This window comes from Microcaecilia unicolor, chromosome 1 (genome assembly GCF_901765095.1).
Source record: "Microcaecilia unicolor chromosome 1, aMicUni1.1, whole genome shotgun sequence".
Taxonomy (NCBI): domain Eukaryota; kingdom Metazoa; phylum Chordata; class Amphibia; order Gymnophiona; family Siphonopidae; genus Microcaecilia; species Microcaecilia unicolor.
Window position 1 is genome coordinate 395,561,818 of NC_044031.1, and position 21,958 is coordinate 395,583,775.

Consider the following 21,958-nt stretch of genomic DNA (forward strand, 5'->3'; position numbering starts at 1 on the left):
CCTTTTTAAAAAATGGGCGTTACATTGGCCACCCTCCAATCTTCCGGTACCACGCTCGATTGTAAGGATAAATTGCATATCACTAACAGTAGCTCCGCAAGCTCATTTTTCAGTTCTATCAGTACTCTAGGATGAATACCATCCGGTCCAGGAGATTTGCTACTCTTCAGTTTGCTAAACTGCCCCATTACGTCCTCCAGGTTTACCATGAAGTCAGTAAGTTTCTCCGACTCGTCCGCTTGAAATACCATTTCCGACACAGGTATCCCGCCCAAATCTTCCTCAGTGAAGACGGAAGCAAAGAATTCATTCAATCTCTCCGTTATGTCTTTATCTTCCTTGATCGCCCCTTTTACCCCTCGGTCATCCAGCGGCCCAACTGATTCTTTTGCCGGCTTCCTACTTTTAATATACGAAAAAAAAATTTTGCTATGTTTTTTTGCCTCTAATGCTATCTTTTTTTTCGTAATCCCTCTTGGTCTTCTGTATCTGCGCCTCCAATTTGCTTTGACACTCCTTATGCTGCTGCTTGTTATTTTCAGACGGTTCCTTCTTCCATTTTCTGAAGGCGTTTCTTTTAGCCCTAATAGCTTCCTTCCCCTCACTTTTCAACCCACGCCGGCTGTCTTTTGGACTTCCGTCTTCTTTTCTAATTCGCGGAATATGTTTAGCCTGGGCCTCCAGGATGGTATTTTTGAACAGCATCCACGCCTGTTGTACAGTTTTTACCCTCTCAGTTGCCCCCCTAAGTTTTTTTTTAACCGTTCTTCTCATTTTATCATAGTCTCCTTTTTTTAAAGTTAAACGTTAACGTATTTGACTTCCTGTGTATAGATACTTCAAGGTTGATATCAAAACTGATCATATTATGATCACTGTTATCAAGCGGCCCCATTACCATAACGCCCCTCACCAGATCATGCGCTCCACTAAAGACCAAGTCTAGAATTTTTCCTTCTCTTATCGGCTCCTGCACCAGCTGCTCCATAAAGCTGTCCTTGATTTCATCAAGGAATTGTACCTCTCTAGCGTGTCCCGATGTTATATTTACCCAGTCTATATTTGGATAATTGAAGTTGCCCATTATTATCACATTGCCCATTTTGTTTGCAGCTCTGATTTCTTTTATCATTTCTGTGTCTACCTGCTCATCCTGGTGAGGCGGACGGTAGTACACTCCTATCACCGTCCTTTTCCCTTTTATACATGGAATTTCAACCCACAATGATTCAAAGGTATGATTTGTGTCCTGCTGAATTTGTAATCTATCTGAATCAAGGCTCTCGTTAATATACAGTGCTACCCCTCCACCAGTCCGGTCCACCCTATCACTACGATATACTTTGTACCCCGGTATGACAGTGCCCCACTGGTTATCCTCCTCCCACCAGGTCTCAGTAATGCCTATTATATCCAATTTTTCATTTAGTGCAATATATTCCAACTCTCCCATCTTATTTCTTAGACTCCTAGCATTTACATATAGACATTTCAGAGTGTTTGTTGTTCCTATTTGCACAATGCTTAGTACTTGACACTATTGATTTGCCATCTTTTGTCTGATCTTTAGTTGTATTTAAGGGCACCTGGCCTACCACGGTCTGTTGTGCAACCTCACTATCCAGAACCCTATCTTCCCTGCTTGTGAGGTATCCTTGCAAGATAACCTTATCCCGAACCATGCACTTTTGAGTGACTGTTGCCTTCCGCCCATTTCTAGTTTAAAAGCTGCTCTATCTCCTTTTTAAATGATTAAGGAGCTCATTTTCAAAAGAGAGAAACGTCCAAAAAGTGGCATAATCTGCATTTCGAACGTTTTTCTCACAAAAATGTCCAAATTGGCATTTTCAAAACGAAATTTTTAGACTTTTTTCTATGAAGTCCATCAGAAATGCTTCAAATCACAAGGGGGTGTGTTAAAGGCGGGATCTGGGCGTTCCTAACATTTGGACGTTTTTCAGCGATAATGGAACAAAACCATCCAGGACTAAAACTAAGAAGTTTGAGCTAGACCTGTTTTATAACAAATAAGGCACAAAAGGGTACCCTAAATGGCCAGATGGCCACTGGAGGAATCAGGGGTGACCCCCCAGTGGTCACTGACCTCCTGCCACCCCCTACAAATGTGAATGTAAATATGATTTAGCAACCTCTATGACAGCTTCAGATGTTAGAGCCAGGTCTATTAGAGCAGCATGCAGGTCCCTGGAGTAGTGTAGTGGTCAGTGCAGTGCACCATGGCATTGGGGATTTGGGTCCCTATCTCCCTCTACCTGTCACATCTGTGGGGGAAACTGTGAGCCCTCCAAAACTCACCAGAAACCCACTGTACCCACATATAGGTGCCCCTTCACCCATAAGGGTTATTGTGTACAGCTGTGGGCAGTGAGTTTTGGATGGGTTTGGGGGGGGGGGGGGGGCTCAGCAGACAAAATAAGGGAGCAATGTTGAGATGTGTACCTGGGAGCATGTTTTTGAAGTCTACTAGGGTGCCCCATTTATCTTCTGGGATGGCCAGGAGACCTGTGTACTAAAAATGCTGGCTCCTTCTACATCCCAGTGGCTTGATTTTCTACGTTTTTCACTTGGCCGTTTTTGTTTTGAAAATGGATCAAAAAAACAAATTTATGTCATGCATATTTGTTGTGGATATCCTGAAAACTTGACTGGCTGGGTGTGCCCCAAATACTGGGTTGAAAAGCACTGATTCACAGTATTGGACCAAAGACCAAGAAATTGGAAGTGAGTAGTTGGATATTTACACTAGCAGTTTCGCTCCTCCTGCCATTGTCAATTACTGCTTAGGAGAACCAGTCTCTTGTTCATAAGCTGTGGTGGTGGGGGAGGTATGTAAAAGTAAAAAAATCGAAGACTAATCATTCTGGTAGAGCCTCTAGTGGTGTCGTTTCTACTTGAAGTGTGATGAAAATGGTATTTTTTTTTGTTACATTGTACCCCGCGCTTCCCCACTCATGGCAGGCTCAATACGGCTTACATATTGTATACAGGTACTTATTTGTACCTGGGGCAATGGAGGGTTAAGTGACTTGCCCAGAGTCACAAGGAGCTGCCTGTGCCTGAAGTGGGAATCGAACTCAGTTCCTCAGTTCCCCAGGACCAAAGTCCACCACCCTAACCACTAGGCCACTGAGGTCTGCGCCACAAGATGTATGAGGAGAGACTTGAGGAGCTAAAGATGTACAACCTGGAGGAAAAGAGGAGAGGGGTGATATGAAACAGACATTCAAATATTTTAAAGGTATTAATCTATAAACAAATCTTTTCTAGAGACGGGAAGGCAGTAGAACTAGAGGCATGACTTGAGGTTGCCAGTGGGCCGACTCAGGAATAATTGTCAGGAAGTACTTTTCATAGAGAGGGTGGTAGATACCTGGAAAGGCCTCCCACAGGAGTTGGTGGAGATGAAAATTGGTAATAGAATTAAAAAATGCATGGGATGAACATAAATGTAAAGGAATCGTGTATGAAAAGAGAATGGAACCAAACAAACTTAACAGTGTTTAGATTGCAACTCTAGTGATTGGAAGTAAAGCTAGTACCAGGCAGACTTCTGGTACTGTGGTTTGTGCCCGATCATAGCTGGACAGATTTGGATGGGCTAGAGTGGGGGCTTAGATGACAGCTTCAGTAGTTAGAGAAACAAGACCAGTGCCATGCAGACTTCTATGGTGTGTGCCCTGAAAATAAAATTAAGAGTAATAACAATCCAAATGATAGAAATTCTATCATTGATATGTAAACTATGCATATTGTGCAACATATACATTAATACTGTGTATATTATAATATTGTTTTTACACATGTAACTTCTGTATATTTTTGTTCAGCTATGATTGCATGAGCTTTTCCTTTGTTTACAAATATAGATTATGACATCCAGGTAGCCATTTCTGAGGCCTTGTGTAGGGATGATGACAAGAAAATGGAGAGAGAATCTTGTTGACAGATGGTTTGCTGACCCTATCTTGCTGAATCCTTCAGAGAGATCAAGGACAAAGATTTTGAAACAGTAAGAACGACCAGTAGAACTGCTGCTGCACAGTTATTTTTCTTAAACATGATAACTGAGAATCAAACTGAAGTAATGCCTTATTTTGACACTGAGTCCTGTGGCACAGGGCATAGGAGCCGACTTTTTAAAATGATTGGGGTGATCTTTTTTTTTTTTTTTTTTTTTTTTAGAGGTGGTGCATTTCCCCCTCCCCCCTGAGTTCCAGGGCCCCCCGCCCATCTGTCCATCCCTCCCTCCCTCCGAGTTCCAGAGCCCCCCGCGTTCGTCCGTCCATCCCTCCCTCTTTCCTTCTGTCCAATTTAAAATCCATCTTCTTACCTCGTGGGGTGTTAAGGCACCAGCTGCACGTAGTGAAAAGCGTGCATGCTCGCGCTTCAGCCTTCTTCGTCTGTCTCTGAGCTCTGGTCCCGCCCAAGCGGAAACAAGAAATGACGGCGGGACCAGAACTGAGAGACAGACGAAGGAAGGCTGAAGCGTGAGCATGCACGCTTTTCACTACATACAGCTGGCGCCTTAACACCCCAATAAGGTAAGAAGATGGATTTTAAAATTTGGACGGTCAGAGGGAGGGAGGGGCAAACGCGGGGGGGCTCGAACTCGGAGGGATGGACAGACAGGCAGGGGGGCCCTGAGACTCGGAGGGGGGGACTTTAAGAACTTCTGATCGGCGAAATATTGGGGGTGCTCGAGCACCCACAGCACCCACGGAGTCGGCGTCTATGGCACAGGGTAATAGCAACTGGTCCAAGGTCAAACAGAATCAGTAGCAGAGGAGGATCCTGAGAATATCTCCTAGGGTTTCTGTTGAATCATAGCTGAGCTTTCTAAGAGCTAGGCATTTTTCTCCCTGCTTTTGTGGTTTGAATAGTTATGGTATACTATGCTTACTATTCTAACTGCATTAACATGTGACTTGGACTATGGCTGTATTGAAAGTCTTCTCAAGACTATACAAAACAAGTTCAATTTTCCACAACACTGAAAAGTAGTGGACTGCACCCTACCAAGGAAGCGTGTAACTTCTGGAGTAAAGGGTGTTTGCTTTGAAGTTTGTCATTTGGCAGGGAAAGGTTGCACTGGCCAGGGATACACTAGAGATATCCTAGCACAGGTTGGCTCAAGAATTAAAGAAAACATGGGAAAGGCAAATTCAAAAACCATGTATCTATGTAAATAGCTGATTAAAAAGGGTTATTTGGAAATTGTCCTGACATGTTTTGTCTTCCCAACAAAAAACAAAAGGTAACACCCTACATTCAGTATAAACAAATTCGAGATTAGGGGTGAACCACAAAGACTGTCACAGCTGAATGGGTAGTCTATAAATCTTTATTGGGTACCATTCTTGCAGCAGACCCGACATGGCCTTGTTTGAATGGTAAACGCCCATCTGCCTCAGGGGTTGTATACTAAATATAAAACAAATACATAAACAATTATTATACAGATATGCACATAAAAGGAAGCAATATATAAAACAACCATATTCAATTAAAATATATAAAACAATTTTACATTAAAATATAACTTAAACATACAAACATATCAAGAATATTGTGCAAATGACTTCTGTAGAAACAAGCAGACATACTACTACTACTTAACATTTCTAGAGCGCTACTAGGGTTACGCAGCGCTGTACAATTTAACAAAAAGGACAGTCCCTGCTCAAAGGAGCTTACAATCTAAAGGACGAAATGTCAAGTTGGTGCAGTCTAGATTTCTTGAATAGAGGTATAGTGGTTAGGTGCCGAAGGCGACATTGAAGAGGTGGGGTTTGAGCAAGGATTTGAAGATGGGCAGGGAAGGGGCCTGGCGTATGGGCTCAGGGAGATTATTCCAAGCATGGGGTGAGGCGAGGCAGAAAGGGCGGAGCCTGGAGTTGGCGGTGGTGGAGAAGGGTACTGAAAGGAGGGATTTGTCTTGAGAGCGGAGGTTACGGGTAGGAACGTAAGGGGAGATGAGGGTAGAGAGGTAAGGGGGGGGGCAGCAGATCGAGTGCATTTGTAGGTTAGCAGGAGAAGCTTGAACTGTATGCGGTACCTGATCGGAAGCCAGTGAAGTGATTTGAAGAGAGGGGTGATATGAGTATATCGGTCTAGGCGGAAGGTAAGACGTGCAGCAGAGTTCTGAAGGGGGGATAGATGGCAAAGTGGGAGGCCAGTGAGGAGTAGGTTGCAGTAGTCAAGGCGCAAGGTATGAGAGAGTGGATGAGAGTTCGGGTGGTGTGGTCAGAGAGGAAAGGGCGAATTTTGCTAATGTTATAGAGGAAGAATCGACAGGTCTTGGCTATCTGCTGGATATGCGTAGAGAGGGAGGAGTCGAAGATGACTCTGAGGTTGTGGGCAGATGAGATGGGGACGATGAGGGTGTTATCAACTGAGATAGAGAGTGGAGGGAGAGGAGAAGTGGGTTTGGGTGGGAAGACAATAAGCTTGGTCTTGGCCATGTTCAGTTTCAGGTAGCGGTTGGACATCCATGCAGCAATGTCGGATAAGCAGGCCGATACTTTGGCCTGGGTTTCCGCAGTGATGTCTGGTGTGGAGAGAGAAAGCTGGGTGTCGTCGGCATAAAGATGATATTGGAAGCCATGAGATGAGATCAGGGAGCCCAGGGAAGAGGTGTAGATTGAGAAAAAAAGGGGTCCAAGGACAGATCCCTGAGGAACTCTGACAGAGAGCGGGATGGGGGTGGAGGAAGAGCCATGAGAATGTACTCTGAAGGTATGGTGGGAGAGATAAGAGGAGAACCAGGAGAGGACAGAGCCCTGGAACCCAAGTGAGGACAGTGTGGCAAGAAGTAAATTGTGATTGTCGAGGAGGATGAGGATGGAATAGTGACCTTGGATTTGGCAAGGAACAGGTCATTGCAGACTTAGATAGTGCTGTTTCTGTCGAGTGCAGGGGCAAAGCTGGATTGAAGCGGATCGAGGATGGCATGAGAGGAGAGAAGATAGGCAATGGCTGTGAGTGAACGGCGCGTTCAAAGTATCTTGGAGAGGAAGGGTAGGAGGGAAATGGGGCGGTAATTGGAGGGACAGGTAGGGTCAAGTGATGGTTTTTTGAGGAGCGGTGTGACTACAGCATGCTTGAAGGTGTCAGGGACAGTTGCAGTGGAGAGAGAGAGGTTGAGGATATGACAGATGGGGGGGAGGGGTGACAGTAGGAGAGATGGTGTTAAGTAAGTTGGTGGGGATGGGGTCTGAGGAACAGGTGGTGCTTTTCAAGGAGGGAAGAAGGTGGGCGGTTTCCTCTTCGATGATATCAGGAAAAGAGGAGAAGGAGGCCTGGGTTGGTTGGTTGAGGGAGTGGGTTATAGGGTGAAGAGGAGGAGATGGTTTGGTGGTGAATTTGAGGTTGATCTTCTGCACCTTGTCACGGAAGTAGTCAGTCAGTGATTGAGGAGAGAGTGAGGGGGGGGGGGAGCAGAGGGCACTTTTGAGGAGGGAGTTAAGGGTGGCGAAGAGACGACGAGGGTTAGAGCTGAGGTAATTAGTCAATTGGGTGTAATAGTCCTGTTTTGCGAGGAATAGGGAGGACTGGAAGGAGGATAGCATGAATTTGTAGTGAATGAAATCAGTATGGGTGCGAGATTTTCTCCAGAGGCGTTCAGCCGATCGGGCTCAGGAGGCGAAGGTATCGGGTGCAAGGGGTCAGCCAGGGCTGGGGATTAGTACGCCTTGTGGGACGGGGAGATGGATGGTGCAAGGGCGTCCAGGGCAGAGAGGAGAGTGCATTGTAAGTGGAGACAGCCTTGTTAACAGACTCGGAGGAGATCAGAGATACTAGAAAATAAGGTGGGAGGGTCGATAGCTTGGAGATTCCTGGAAGTAGTGGTTAGAGTTGGGCGGAACTGAGGGGGAGGGTGATGAAGTGTGAAGGTGATCAGGTGATGGTCAGAGAGTGGAAGTGCTGAGGCGCAGAGATTGGAGGGTGAGCAGGTAGATTAGAGGACGAGGTCAAGACAGTGGCCAGATTGGTGAGTAGGGGTAGTGGAGCTCAGTTGGAGGTTGAAGAAGGAGGTTAGAGTGAGGAACTGAGAAGCGTATGAGTCGGATGGGTTATCAGTGTGTGTATGTTAAAGTCTCCAAGAATGAGGGATGGGGATGAGGGCTCAAGAAAAACGGAGAGCCAGGCATCGAAGTCTGTTAGGAAGGAAGAGAGGGACTTATCATGGGGGCGGTAAATAACTGCAACTCTGAGTGGCAGCGGGTAGAATAGACGGATGGAGTGAACTTCAAAGGAAACAAGCAGACATCAACATAGAAATCAAAAAAACTAACTTCTAGAAGAGAAAAAAACAGTATGAATTGGTGCAGAAACAAAACAGTGAAATATCAAAAATCTATCAAAATCAAAATGAAGAAACAGTGAATTTATGAAAAACAATATGTGCATCTTTGAATTGTACCAAAATGTACCATCATTTAAAAAGAATAACTATAAAATGCATAAATGAGAAAAATTGTTATAAAAAAAATAATACAAATTACGGTTAAAACAAAATGACTATCATAATGAAATGTATGCAAAATCATAAATAGCTCATCAGTAAGGTTAAAATGTAAAAAATATATCTATACTCATTTACATTTTAGCCTTACTGATGAGTTATATTTGATTTTGCATATATCTATATATATATATAAAACTCACCCTCAACGTTCTGAAGACAGTGACGTCAGTGAAGCCAAGCCCTGACTTCTCTCAAAAAGGTTCGAAGGTTTGTGGTGGTGAAGCCACCAAAATCGCTCTGGGCCCCACCCTCGAGGGCGGAGCAATGGCAGAACAACGAAGGGGTTGGCAGGGAGGGAGGCGGGGGTGGGGGTGGGAAATCGCTAAGGGCCCCGCCCTCGAGGGCGGAGCAATGGCTGAACAATGAAGGGGTTGGCAGGGAGGGCGGGAGGCAGGGAGGCGGGGGGGTGGGAAATCGCTACGGGCCACGCCCTCGCATCAAACGTCATGACGTTGAGGGCGGAGCAATGCCACAACAACGAAGGGGTTGGCGGGGGGGGGGGTTGCCAACGAAAACCTTGCTAGCGCCCGTTTCATTTGCTCAGAAACGGGCCTCTTTTACTAGTTTCATTATAATAGTCATTTTGCTTTAAGTGAGTAATTTTTATTTCATATAACAATTTTTCTTATGCATTTTTAAAGTTATTCTTTTTAAATGATGGTACATATTTTTTTACAATTCAGAGATGCACATATTTTTCATATATTCACTGATTCCTCATTTTGATTTTTGATATTTAACTGTTTCGTTTCTACACCAATTCATACCATTTTGTTGCTCTTCCAGAGGTTAGTTTTTTGATTGCTATATTGATGTCTGCTTGTTTCTATAGAAGTTATTTGCACAACATTCTCTGTTTGTATGTTATACTTTAATGTAAAAATGTTTTGTAATAGTTTTTTAAAAATTGAATATGGTTGTTTTTATATTTTTTTGTATATAAAATGATATACACATATCTGTATAATAGTTTATTTGTTTTATATTTCGTATATGACCCCTGAGGCAGACATAGTTTCCCGTCAAACAAGGCCCCATGTCGGGTCTGCTGCAAGAGTGGTGCCCAATAAAGATTTATAGAATACCCATTTGGCTGTGACAGTCTTTGTGATTCACCACTACTCTTAAATTTGTATGTTTCGTCTTCCCTGCAATCAGCAGAGGCATTCCTGGGGAGGGATTACAATAATATGCATAGCAGGGCCGCTGAGAGGGGGGGGGGGGACAGGGGGGACAAAAGTCCCCGGGCCTCCGGAGGGGGCCGGCGCCACCGCAGTCGGGCCCGCCCGCTGTTGCTCCCAAACTAACTAACCTTAAACGCCTCCTTCCTTTCCTTCACCACCTTCGCGGCAAGCAGCAGCAGGGCAGGCCACTCCTTTCTTCCGTGTCCGTCCGCCCTCGCCTGATGTAACGTCCGCGAGGGTGGAGCACGGAAGGAAGGAGAGGTCTGCCCTGCTGCTGCTTGCCGCGAAGGTGGTGAAAGGAAGGAGGCGTTTAAGGTTAGTTCAGGGCCCGGTAGCGGGGGGGGGGGGGGGGGGGGGGCCAGCGGCAGCGATGACGATGACCTCGGGTAGGGTGGGGTGTTTAATCTTTAAGTTCTATGAGGGCAACTTTCAAACTGCCCTCATTGGTACAAATGTACATAAGTAATGCCATACTGGGAAAAGACCAAGGGTCCATCGAGCCCAGCATCCTGTCCACGACAGCGGCCAATCCAGGCCAAGAGCACCTGGCAAGCTTCCCAAACGTACAAACATTCTATACATGTTATTCCTGGAATTGTGGATTTTTCCCAAGTCCATTTAGTAGTGGTTTATGGACTTGTCCTTTAGGAAACCGTCCCACCCCTTTTTAAACTCTGCTAAGCTAACCGCCTTCACCACTTTCTCCGGCAACGAATTCCAGAGTTTAATAGCGCGTTGGGTGAAGAAAAATTTTCTCCGATTTGTTTTAAATTTACTACGCTGTAGTTTCATCGCATGCCCCCTAGTCCTAGTATTTTTGGAAAGCGTGAACAGATGCTTCACATCCACCTGTTTCACTCCACTCATCTACTATAATAAAACTCACCCTCAATGTTCTGAAGACAACGTTCTGAAGTCACTCAGTCACTCCCTGAAGGGTTCATGGATTCATGGTGGTGAAGCCACAACACTGACCATGTCTCTCTGCCCCGCCCTCGCATGACGGACCAATCAGAAAAAACACCAACATTCTGAAACACAAAGGACCATCACAACACCGTTCCCAGGCAACACTAGGCAACGTAAGACGGACCAATCAGAGGAAACTACGTGACAATAATGGAGGAGCATTCCCAGCAGAATGGCTCATTATCTGTGCAGCACGGAGAGCACAGAACCACCGCTGGAACGAGAGAAGAATATTCCTGCTGTGGGTATGTGCAAAAATAGACGGGGGGTGGGGGGGGGGGATTTTTAAATGCCTAATGCCAGTACTGAAGAGTGCCAGAGGGCTCATAGCAAAGACTATATTTGGGATCGCTTGAATGGAGTCAGAGGAGCCGGAAACAACGTGCCCGTCACCATCTGGGACGTGGGCGAACAGGACAAGCTGCGGCCCAGCTGGAAGGATTACCCGCGACCCAGCCAGCAGCAAACAGTGACCAAGGAAGGGGGAGGAGTAGGGAAACACGAGGAGCGTGTTTCCCTACTCCTTCCCTGCCTAGGAATCGCTGGAGACTGGCTGCCAAACTAACGAAACAACCGCACACCGACGCACCAGCTCCATCATTCAAAAGACATCCACTCTTTCTTCAACAGAAATGCAAACTAATAATACAAAACAAAGAATACCCGTTTTTTTCTTACGCAGCTACAGGTAACTCCCCACCCCCTTCCTCTTCCCCTTTTGCCAAAGCGGCCGTGCCCAACCATCCCCAGCCTCAGGCAAGCTGTCTCCCACCTCGGGGATTCCCCGAGCACCCGGAAAAAGACGGCGCAGCTTCCCGCAGCGCATGTTCCAGCATTCCCCTGCAGCCGGCCTGAAATGGACCAAACATACCGGATCACCACCCGATGGCCCGAGACCATGCTCCTCTCCCTTCCGCCAACTTAAAACAACCATCCCTGTCCTCAGGCAAGCCGTCTCCCACCTCCAGGATGCCCAGAACCCTAGCCCAACGGAAAAAGACGGCGCTGCTTCCCACAGCACATTTCTCTTCCAGTGTTCCCCTACAGCAGCCCTGAAACGGCCAAAAAATACCGACAGAACAAGAACGTGCTCCTCTACCTTCCGCCCATCTAAGACAACACTACTGCCTCAGCACAACACACAAAAAACCCCGGAAAAAACAATCTATCACTCAGCAAAGGCTGACCCCCCTACAACCACATTTACATTTCACCAACAGAAAGACCCCCCCTCCACAAACCTCCTGACAGACAAAACCACACACACACACACAATACAACAGACACACACCCTCAAAGCCACACACCAATCCATCCCACTTTGCCAGCAGAGCACAGCACATCCCCCAACCCCCCAAGCAAAAAAACAAAACAAAACAAAAAAAAGACACACATCAACAACCTGCACACACACCCCACCCTCACACACACACACACACACACACACACACACACACAAAATAACTCTGTGATACATACACACACAAAAAAAAAACAACACATGCTAGCGCCCGTTTCATTGGTTTCGGAAACGGGCCTTTTTTTACTAGTTATTTTATATACCTCTATCATGTCTCCCCTTAGCCGTCTCTTCTCCAAGCTGAATATCCCTAGCCTCCTTAATCTTTCTTCATAGGGAAGTCGTCCCATCCCCGCTATCATTTTAGTCACCCTTCGTTGCACCTTTTCCAATTCTACTATATCTTTCTTGAGATGCGACGACCAGAATTGAACACAATACTCAAGGTGCCATGGAGCAATACAACGGCATTATAACATCCTCACACCTGTTTTCCATACCTTTCCTAATACCCAACATTCTATTCGCTTTCCTAGCCGCAGCAGCACACTGAGCAGAAGGTTTCAGCGTATTATCGACGACGACACCCAGATCCCTTTCTTGGTCTGTAACTCCTAACGTGGAACCTTGCATGACGTAGCTATAATTCGGGTTCTTTTTTCCCACATGCATCACCTTGCACTTGCTCACATTAAACGTCATCTGCCATTTAGCCGCCCAGTCTCCCAGTCTCGTAAGGTCCTCTTGTAATTTTTCACAATCCTGTCGCGATTTTACAACTTTGAATAACTTTGTGTCATCAGCAAATTTAATTACCTCGCTAGTTACTCCCATCTCTAAATCATTTATAAATATATTAAAAAGCAGCGGTCCTAGCACAGATCCCTGAGGAACCCCACTAACTACCCTTCTCCATTGTGAATACTGCCCATTTAATCCCACTCTGTTTCCTATCCTTCAGCCAGTTTTTAATCCACAATAGGATATTTCCTCCTATCCCATGACCCTCCAATTTCCTCTGTAGCCTTTCATGAGGTACCTTGTCAAACGCCTTTTGAAAATCCAGATACACAATATCAACCGGTTCCCCTTTGTCCACATGTTTGTTTACTCCTTCAAAGAATTGAAGTAAATTGGTCAGGCAAGATTTCCCCACACAAAAGCCGTGCTGACTCGGTCTCAGTAATCTATGTCCTCGGATGTGCTCTGTAATTTTGTTTTTAATAATAGCCTCTACCATTTTCCCCAGCACTGACGTCATGGCTAAATTTTACCTGCAGTCGTTGCAAGTACTTTCGCCTTTGAAAATTTGGTGAATACTTCCATTTGGAAAACTGCTAAAAGAAAGGAGTTCACCAGTACTAGTACTAAAGTTATTGAAATAGAAGGGACCTCAACTGGCGTAGTGTCTCACTGACTTGCTTTAAGTAGTCTTATCTGCTAAAGTATGTAGAGAAGCAAGAATGAAAGCAGATCCAGCAAAGATAGTGAATGAGTGTTAGGAACTCGGTCCCCTTTAGATGTCAACCACACTCTGTAAACAGTTTGCTAAATTCAGTTGCCTGCAAGTAACACAGATTATTTGCAGAGTTCGGTTGACGTCCAAAGGAGGAGTCTGAATTTCATAAACTCATGTACTAGAACATATCTTGAGCTCTTGTATTGATCAAGAACAGTAGAAAATATTGTACCCTAAAAATTGGTAAAACTGTATCAATCACTTCTGATATCAGTTAGGTGTGCACACTTCAGCTAGTCAGGTAGTGTGAGTGTTCATGCCTAAGGTTATTCTATTTTCTATTCTATTGCTTATATTCCGCCAATTTCCATATCCGATTCAAGGTGGATTACAGATCTTCATTCTAAGGAAGAGAGAATACAATAAAAATGTAAATAGACACTTTGTGTAATTCCCATTGTAGAATTCACGCTTAACGTGTTCTATCAGGGTGCCTAACTTTAGGCAGCTCTTTTGGAGTTTACTCCTATGTGTAGTGCATTTTTTTTAAAGTAGACCTTGGAAATAAGACTGACCCCCCCTCCCCCAAGATTAGAAATGAGCAGCCTGTTAGTTAAGGTAGCTCTGCTGCACTAACTGTTCAACACAGTATGAACCAGAAATCTCTCTTCTATTTTCAGTGGCATTAAATGTAACAATTTGGTGAGAAAATGGTGGAAAATAGAATAGGCTTGCCTTAGTTGCTGTTGGTAGGAATGCACAGACCAGACGTTTAATTTGACATTGTTAATTCAGCTGTCCCCTTATTTCTGTTGATGTGCTTATTGTTAAATTGTCTTCTGTTTGTGCAAATTAAAGAATAATTTTAGGTATACAATTTACAGCAACCCTTTGCGTGATAACTTCAAAAAATCAGCTGCCGATCCCAAATGTTCCTGGCAGTTCAATGTCTATTTTAAAAAGAGAGAAAATCTTGATAGTGAACCTTGAATTTAATTTTAAGGATACTACTGTTTTACATAAAATGGAATTTCATTTAATAAATCTTTAATTGCAATTTTGTCTTTTAAGGACTGCAGGAAGTTTCTGAATGATTTAAACTCACGACTTGGAGATAAAAGAAGGTAGGGTTTTTGACCTGTCTTTAAATTTAATCTGTAAGAGAAATTTACAGGTCTGCTATTTTTATATTAGCTTAATCATTTTCTAGCCTGCCCTGTACCTGTGTAAGGATATCTATTAATCATAAGCTAACATATCATGTGCTGGATCCCAAGGACTTGTTCCTGGCTGTTTCAAATCATTGTATCTGAAGAAAAATGTCTGTAGCCTTCACCACTAGTTTGCACCTCAGATAGTGTGATTAACTCTCAAGTTTGAGACTGACAGGCCTTAGCAATGAAGCTGTCACAAAACTTACGACACTAATAATCTGCTATACTGCTGTTTCATGATCATTTTCATTCGGATCATTTGTTGCAGCTCTCCGAAACAAACTGGAACTTCTTGGATATCTTTTTATTTATTTGATTTATAAATGTTTACAACTGCCTGAACCTAGTTCATTCAAAACTGTTCACAAATTAATTAAAAAAAAGTTGAAATCAGAAAACATATACAAATAGAAAATAAGAAAAAAATCAGCAAATACATAAAACCCATTATAAAAATAGAGACATTAAAATATTTTCTGAAACTTACGCTGGGGTTTACTAAGGGGCTCTTTTACTAAGGTGCACCGAAAAATGGGTGAAGGGTGGCGAGGGAAGGAGAGTAATGGCCGCCATTCTTATATCCTATCCTATGCTATATAATAAAAAGCACCTCCAACGTTCTGAAGCTGACTCCGTGGCAGTGTAGGGTTCGTAAGTCTGTAGTTCAGCGTTTCATTGGCTCCCACTGTCCTGCAACGTCACAGTGCCATGGAGTCAGCTTCAGAACGATGGAGGTGCTTTTTATTATATAGGATAGGATATAAGAATGGCAGCCATTACTCTCATTCCCTCGCCACCTTCACGCCTCACCCTTCTTCTGCACCCCAGGGCAGCTATTGGACATGTTTCACTCACCCTCAGCTCTTCAAAATCCGCCATTTGTCGTTGGCCACTACCATCGCAGCCGTTGCTTGCACTATCCTGTGTTGCACTCACTGGTGCCTCGGTCTCCGACCCGTCACTATTCTCTCTCCCCTGCCCCCCTCTCCAGGCACCCACCGATTCTCCATCGCTCCTTTGAAAGCCCTGCCCATCTGTAGCCTTCCTTTCCAGTTCGTTCCCTCAGAGTCCTGCCTTAGCGGAAAGAGGAAATGACATCAGAAGGCGGGACTCGAAGGGAAGGCTATATAGTAACATAGTAGATGATGGCAGAAAAAGACCTGCACGGTCCATCCAGTCTGCCCAACAAGATAACTCATATTTGCTGCTTTTTGTGTATACCCTACTTTGATTTGTACCTGTGCTCTTCATGGCACAGACCGTATAAGTCTGCCCAGCACTATCCCTGCCTCCCAACCACCGGCTCTGGCACAGACCGTACAAGTCTGTCCAGCACTATCCCCGCCTCCCAACCACCAGTCCCGCTGCCCACCACCAGCTCTGGCACAGACCGTATAAGTCTGCCCAGCACTATCCCGCCTCCCAACCATCAGCCCCGCCTCCCGATCTTGACTTAGCTCCTGAGGATCCATTCCTTCGGCACAGGATTCCTTTATGCTTATCCCACGCATGTTTGAATTCCGTTACCGTTTTCATTTCCACCACCTCCTGCGGGAGGGCATTCCAAGCATCCACTACTCTCTTCGTGAAAAAATACTTCCTAACATTTTTCTTGTCTGCCCCCCTTCAATCTCATTTCATGTCCTCTCGTTCAATCTACAGATGGGCAGGGCTTTCAAAGGAGTGAAGGAGAATCGGTGCGTGCCTGGAGGGGGGGGCAGGGGAGAGAGGAGAATCACAGGATGGCTACAGGGGGGCAGGGGACAGAGAAGAATCGCTGGGTGCCTGGAGGGGGGGCAGGGGAGAGAAGAGAATCGCGGGGTGGCTGGAGGGGGGGCAGGGGAGAGAGGACAATCGCAAAGTGGCTGGAGGAGGGGCAGGGGACAGTGGAGACTCGTTGGGTGCCTGGAGGGGGGGGCAGGGGAGAGAGGAAAATCGGGTGGTGGAGAGGGGGGGGCAGGGGAGAGAGGAGAGTCATTGGGTGGCTGGAGGGGGGGGCAGGGGAGAGAGGAGAATCGCTGGGTGGCTACAGGGAGGGCAGGGGACAAAAGAGTCACTGGGTGCCTTGAGGGAGGGCAGAGGAGAGAGTAGAATCGCTGGGTGGCTGGAGAGGGGGGCAGGGGAGAGGAGAATTGGTGGGTGGCTGGAGAGGGGGGGCAGGGGACCGAGGAGAATCGCTGGGTGGCTGGAGGGGGGGGGCAGAGGACAGAGGAGAATCGCTGGGTGCCTGGAGGGGGGGAGCAGGGGAGAGAGGAGACAGTCTCACTCTGTCAGACACACACACACACACTCGCACATTTAGTCTCTCTCTCTCTCACACAGTCACTGTCAAACACACTCTGTCAAACATACACACTCCGAGGAAACCTTGCTAGCGCCCATTTCATTTCTGTCAGAAATAGGCCTTTTTTTTACTATAGAAAAGTAATTCTGCCTTTTCTGATTATTCTACTTGTTTTCTGTGCAGTCTGTACGGATGTCAACTCCTTGTTTCTTACACCTGTGAGATCAATCCTTTGGTATATTTTCCTTCAGTAAATGATCTTGGTGAACTACCTTCAACCTTTGTTCCTCTGTTTCACAATCTTGTAAAATAAGCAATACTATTTTATTACTTAAAATGAATAATACTTTTGATATGAGTGTATGTAGTATTTTCTGGTATATATGTTAGATGGCAATGTTGTTAAAATTTCAGTCTTGCACCAAGGAGCAATGGAACAAGTTCTCAGGGTTAAAAAAAAAAAAAGTCTAAGCCCATATGTGTGGTCTCAAGCCCTGAGTGTTACCGTGTAACACAAGGTGCAGACTGGTGCAAGATCTAATTTCCAGATAAACAGAACTCTTAATTTAGACCTTTGATTTCGAAACCTTTTTGGCCCACTACCCCCTTGGCTGTATACATTTATTACAGTGCCCCCACCTCCTTACACACTGTGGCTATTACTCAAAACATATTAAGCACAGAGGTAGCTGATGGTGACAAAATACATCCATATTTTAAATATTCCACACTGTACTGTCCACAGTTCTTTGCATCTGGCATTGTTGCCTTTTTCACATAAAAATAGAAAAATAAAGGACATCTGAATATAACTACAACTGTAACAAGCATAGACATCACAGTTGGTGAATGTTTGATAACTATGATTGTGTCCCTACAATGAATACGTAAACAGGTGTAATCTCCCATTCTAATAGGGATTACTAAAGAACCTGAGAGAACTCATCAGAGTTACTGAGGGGAGGGTTCTGTAGTTGTGGGTGGGTTCCTGGGTAAGTTGCAGGAACAGGAAAGAGCCTGTTTGGAGCCAGCGATGTTAGCCCAGAGAGGTATTCCTTTGGGAGAGTAGAGTGTGGACAGACGGGGAGGTCTGATCCAAAGGAAGATCTGCTTGTTGCACAAGTGTTGCAGGCTTTCTTAGGTATTTACACCATGAAGGCATGGATATGGACAGAAGGAGCTGTAAATATGTACATACTGTAGGATTATAAGCTTCATTTAAGATACACCATATCCGTAAATTGCTCTGGATTTATAGTTTGCATCTGTTGTCAAGATGGATTATAGATTGACTGTGCAACAGGCAGTTCAAATCCTGTTTGAAACAATCTTCAGTAAAGGTTTTGGTTTTTGCATAACTCTCTGGACTGGAGTCTTTGAGATTGAAAATTGCTTACTACCAGACTGGCAACGGAAAGAATAGAGAATGGCACAAAAAGAAATAAAACACCAGTTTATAACCCTCCAGCCTTCTGCACCCAGCTCAATGAGTCAAAAGTTAGTGAAATCAACCTCCCTGTGTGTGGTTTAATTTTGTGGCCCTGGTCTTGGGTGACCCTTGACCCACGACTAGCTAGCTGGTGCCCGGGCTGATGAGGCCAAGGTTACACAGGTAAATAGTGTTATAGGCAAATCCTATTCGTCAAGCTACCACATTGATAAAATGGTAAAAAAGAAATACTTTCTTCTTAGTTCATGCCGCTTTATTGTGCTTATCCCTCCAGCACCCCCACTTAGGACAGTGCAGCGCCCTCACACGTCCACCTTGTCTTTCAGTGCTCCCCTTGACTATTTCTGCACCCCCAGGGGGTGGTACCACCCACTTTGGGAATCACTGTTATAGACTTTGATATAACTGTTGTGAAACACAAACTGTAAAAGGAATCTCTAGTGGATCTGACATAAAGAAAGTCTGAGTAACATAGTAGATGACTGCAGAAAAAGACCTGCACAGTCCATCCAGTCTGCCCAACAAGATAAACTCATATGTGCTACTTTTTGTGTATACCTTACCTTGATTTGTATCTGTCATTTTCAGGGCACAGACCATTTAAGTCTGCCCAGCACTATCCCCGCCTCCCTTTATGTACTGCAGTAACTTTTGAGGTCTGACACACTACTACATCCCTAGAGTTTGTTCAAACTGAGGGGAAGTGGAGGAGAAAATAAACTCAAGGATTTGTAGGCCAGTGATTCTCAAACCCATCCTGTGAGACTCCCAGCCAGTTAGATTTTCATGATACAAGTGATGAATAGTCATGTAAATCTGTCTCTTGAATATTCATTGAGGATATCCTAAAACCTTATTGACTGGGGAGTCTCCTAGGACAGGTTTGAGGACCACTGATGTAGCCCTTTAAGCTTATGGTCTGTCCCTCTAGGGATCAGCTCATAATCAGTATAAGGGAAAGTTCTCCTGCACAGTTTTTGCAAGGGATAATGAAAATCAGTTTCTTTCTCTTATCACTGTGATTTTAAATTCTAGTACTGAAAAATTGTAAGAGGGTCACTGAATGAAAACTAGGAATGAACAGTGTTGTATAGTAACTAAGTAAATGTAATTAGTTACTGTACTTAAGTAAAAGTCTTTTTGTCACTTGTAAAAAAAGTACAGAAAACATTTAATTTTGCTGAAGTAATAATTTCACCAATTTTTACTACTTTTACTCAGTTGCATCTGCAGTTAATAGTAAAAGCAGAAGCAAGAAGTAAATGATGATTCTTTAGTAAACGAAATGAAACAGGAAACCCTGGAACAGGATTTTGCTATTGCAAACCTTGTCACACAAACAGTGGATCATCTCATCTTAAGTTTTGCTGTTATGTGAATGCAGCATGTGAGAACAGTGGAGTTGCCTTTGTTGGTTGAATTGGTTACTGGTCTCCAGCCAAACAGAAAAGTGATGAGTTAGGTCACTTTGAAGCTGAAGCTGGTTGCAATTCTTGGAGAACAGACATATGTCTCTATCACAACAGTCTGCTGGTCATCGCATGGGAAGTTTTACATTGGGGTGACTATCCACCAGATAGTTTTTAGAGAGGAAGTCTATTTGTATGGCCTTAAGACGGAAAGGTTCCCACACGTTTAGGGCCAGATTCCAGAAATAGCGCTCAAATTTGGGCGCTGAATATCATGAACAATGCTATTCTATAAAAGGGGTTCCAAGTTGGGGGCCACTTATAGAATAGCACATAGCGCTGGGATCCATGCCCAGCTTTGGGTGCGAGAATTTACCCCAATTGAAACCTAGTATAAATTCTCACACCTAAACTAGGCGCAGATCCCTGAATTCTGTAATACTGCATACATCTTTACTGAATGCCCCTGACTCGCCCACGCTCCTCCACGCTCCTCCTATGACCACATCCCCTTTTCAATTGCATGTTAAGAGATTTATGCATACATCTTTATAAAATAGCTCTTAAGTGTGTAAATTCAAACTGTCAATGCCAATAATTGATGGCATCCTATTGCAGCTTTTATGTGTAAAATTTGATAGGCCATTTGAACAATTTTCCAATGCATTTCTCAATGTTCATGCATGCAGGTTTCGTTCAAAGCAGCAAAGGTGTATAGATATTTAGTTGTCAATAAAAAAATTTTTTCTCAGGGTATTAGCCAGACAATTCTTTGTTTTTCAAATTTGCAGCCTGTAGACTGGTTGCAATTTGGGAGTGTAAAGAGGATGCCGGAGGCATGGCGGCATTTTGGCTTGATAACTTCAGCTGGATAGTGTTGAATTTATTTATTTACTTATTTGCTGCATTTGTACCCCACATTTTCCCACCTATTTGCAGGCTCAATGTGGCTTACACTATGTTGCAAAAGGTATAATCATAAACAGAGTAAGAGGTATGGTCTAATTTAACATATTACTGTGTAAGAAATTAGGTAGATAGGTCAGTAGAATTATTTACATAACACAAAATAGAACAGGTAAGATATAATGACCAATAGTGATAATGTGATTAACATAATCAAATTAGAAGGGATCAGTATCAGAATATCCTTGTTATCTAGCATAGGAGGCTGTATAAATAATTTATGTAATTAACCAGATAGCTATCCAAGAGATAACTTAAGGTATCTTTATTCAGTGGTCCAATTTATCCAGTAAATCTGCTGAATATGTAGTTAAAAATAACTAGATAGTGGGATACTGAATATCAGCTCCTTAGTGTGTTTCTGTTGATCTTCAGTTGCTTTGTGCTTTTGTGGTCACTAATATCTACCTATGTTTTTGTTTTTCAGCGTTTATACCTTTCCCTGTATTACTGCTTTTGCTAATATGGATGAGGTAAGAGATGTAAATCTAACACATTTAAGAATTCTGCAACCAGGGCCTATGATTCCCCCCCGCCCCACACTCACACTCGCTCTCTCTCTCTCCCCCCCCCTGACTTTTGCCAAAGCTAATTTGCATATTTTGGTAGGTCCTGACAGCCAATTAGGCATGAGGACACGCCCATGACCCGCTCCCTATGTAGTTAGATATGATGTTGCAGCCCCACCTCTTTGCATAGCCCTACCCTTAACCTCACTTTATTTGCATAGCCCTGACCCAGACCCTGCCCCTTTCAGTGATCATAGCCACACCCCTTTTCCAAAATGGCTACCACTGGATGCACTACATCACTTCCTGTATCCCCTTCTGGCTGCCATCTTAAATGGGGGGATCACATGATGGGAAGTCACATCAAAAAACCCTGACACCAGCCTCTACAGCATTGGAGGAATGTGCACAATTTAACTTTTTTTCTCACAGGAGAAGAAAATAGGCATTTTTAGCCCTAGACTCACCATTTTTCTTTTTTTTTTTTTCCTTCTTTCAAAAAGATACCTAGTGTTTGTTTTAAGCTGGATCAAGTTAGGTCTGTTTGCTTTTAAGAACGACAGGAAGAACTAACTGCTGCACAAAGCCTCCTCTCACATTCCTGCTTTTTTCAAGAGATCCTTACATTTCTGTGAGAGCTGTTTGCTTTGCAAGCATGCTTTTCTT

General features: G+C 44.2%; 1 protein-coding gene across 1 annotated transcript in view; it reads left to right on the forward strand.

Moving 5' to 3' along the window:
• Nucleotides 1–21,958, forward strand: part of SYCP2L (synaptonemal complex protein 2 like) — a 331,807-nt gene that overhangs the window by 72,249 nt on the left and 237,600 nt on the right. The window contains 5 exon segments of the mRNA XM_030210982.1: nucleotides 3,888–3,928; nucleotides 3,930–3,978; nucleotides 3,981–4,030; nucleotides 14,532–14,584; nucleotides 21,211–21,256. Coding sequence (XP_030066842.1) covers nucleotides 3,888–3,928; nucleotides 3,930–3,978; nucleotides 3,981–4,030; nucleotides 14,532–14,584; nucleotides 21,211–21,256 — 239 coding nt within the window.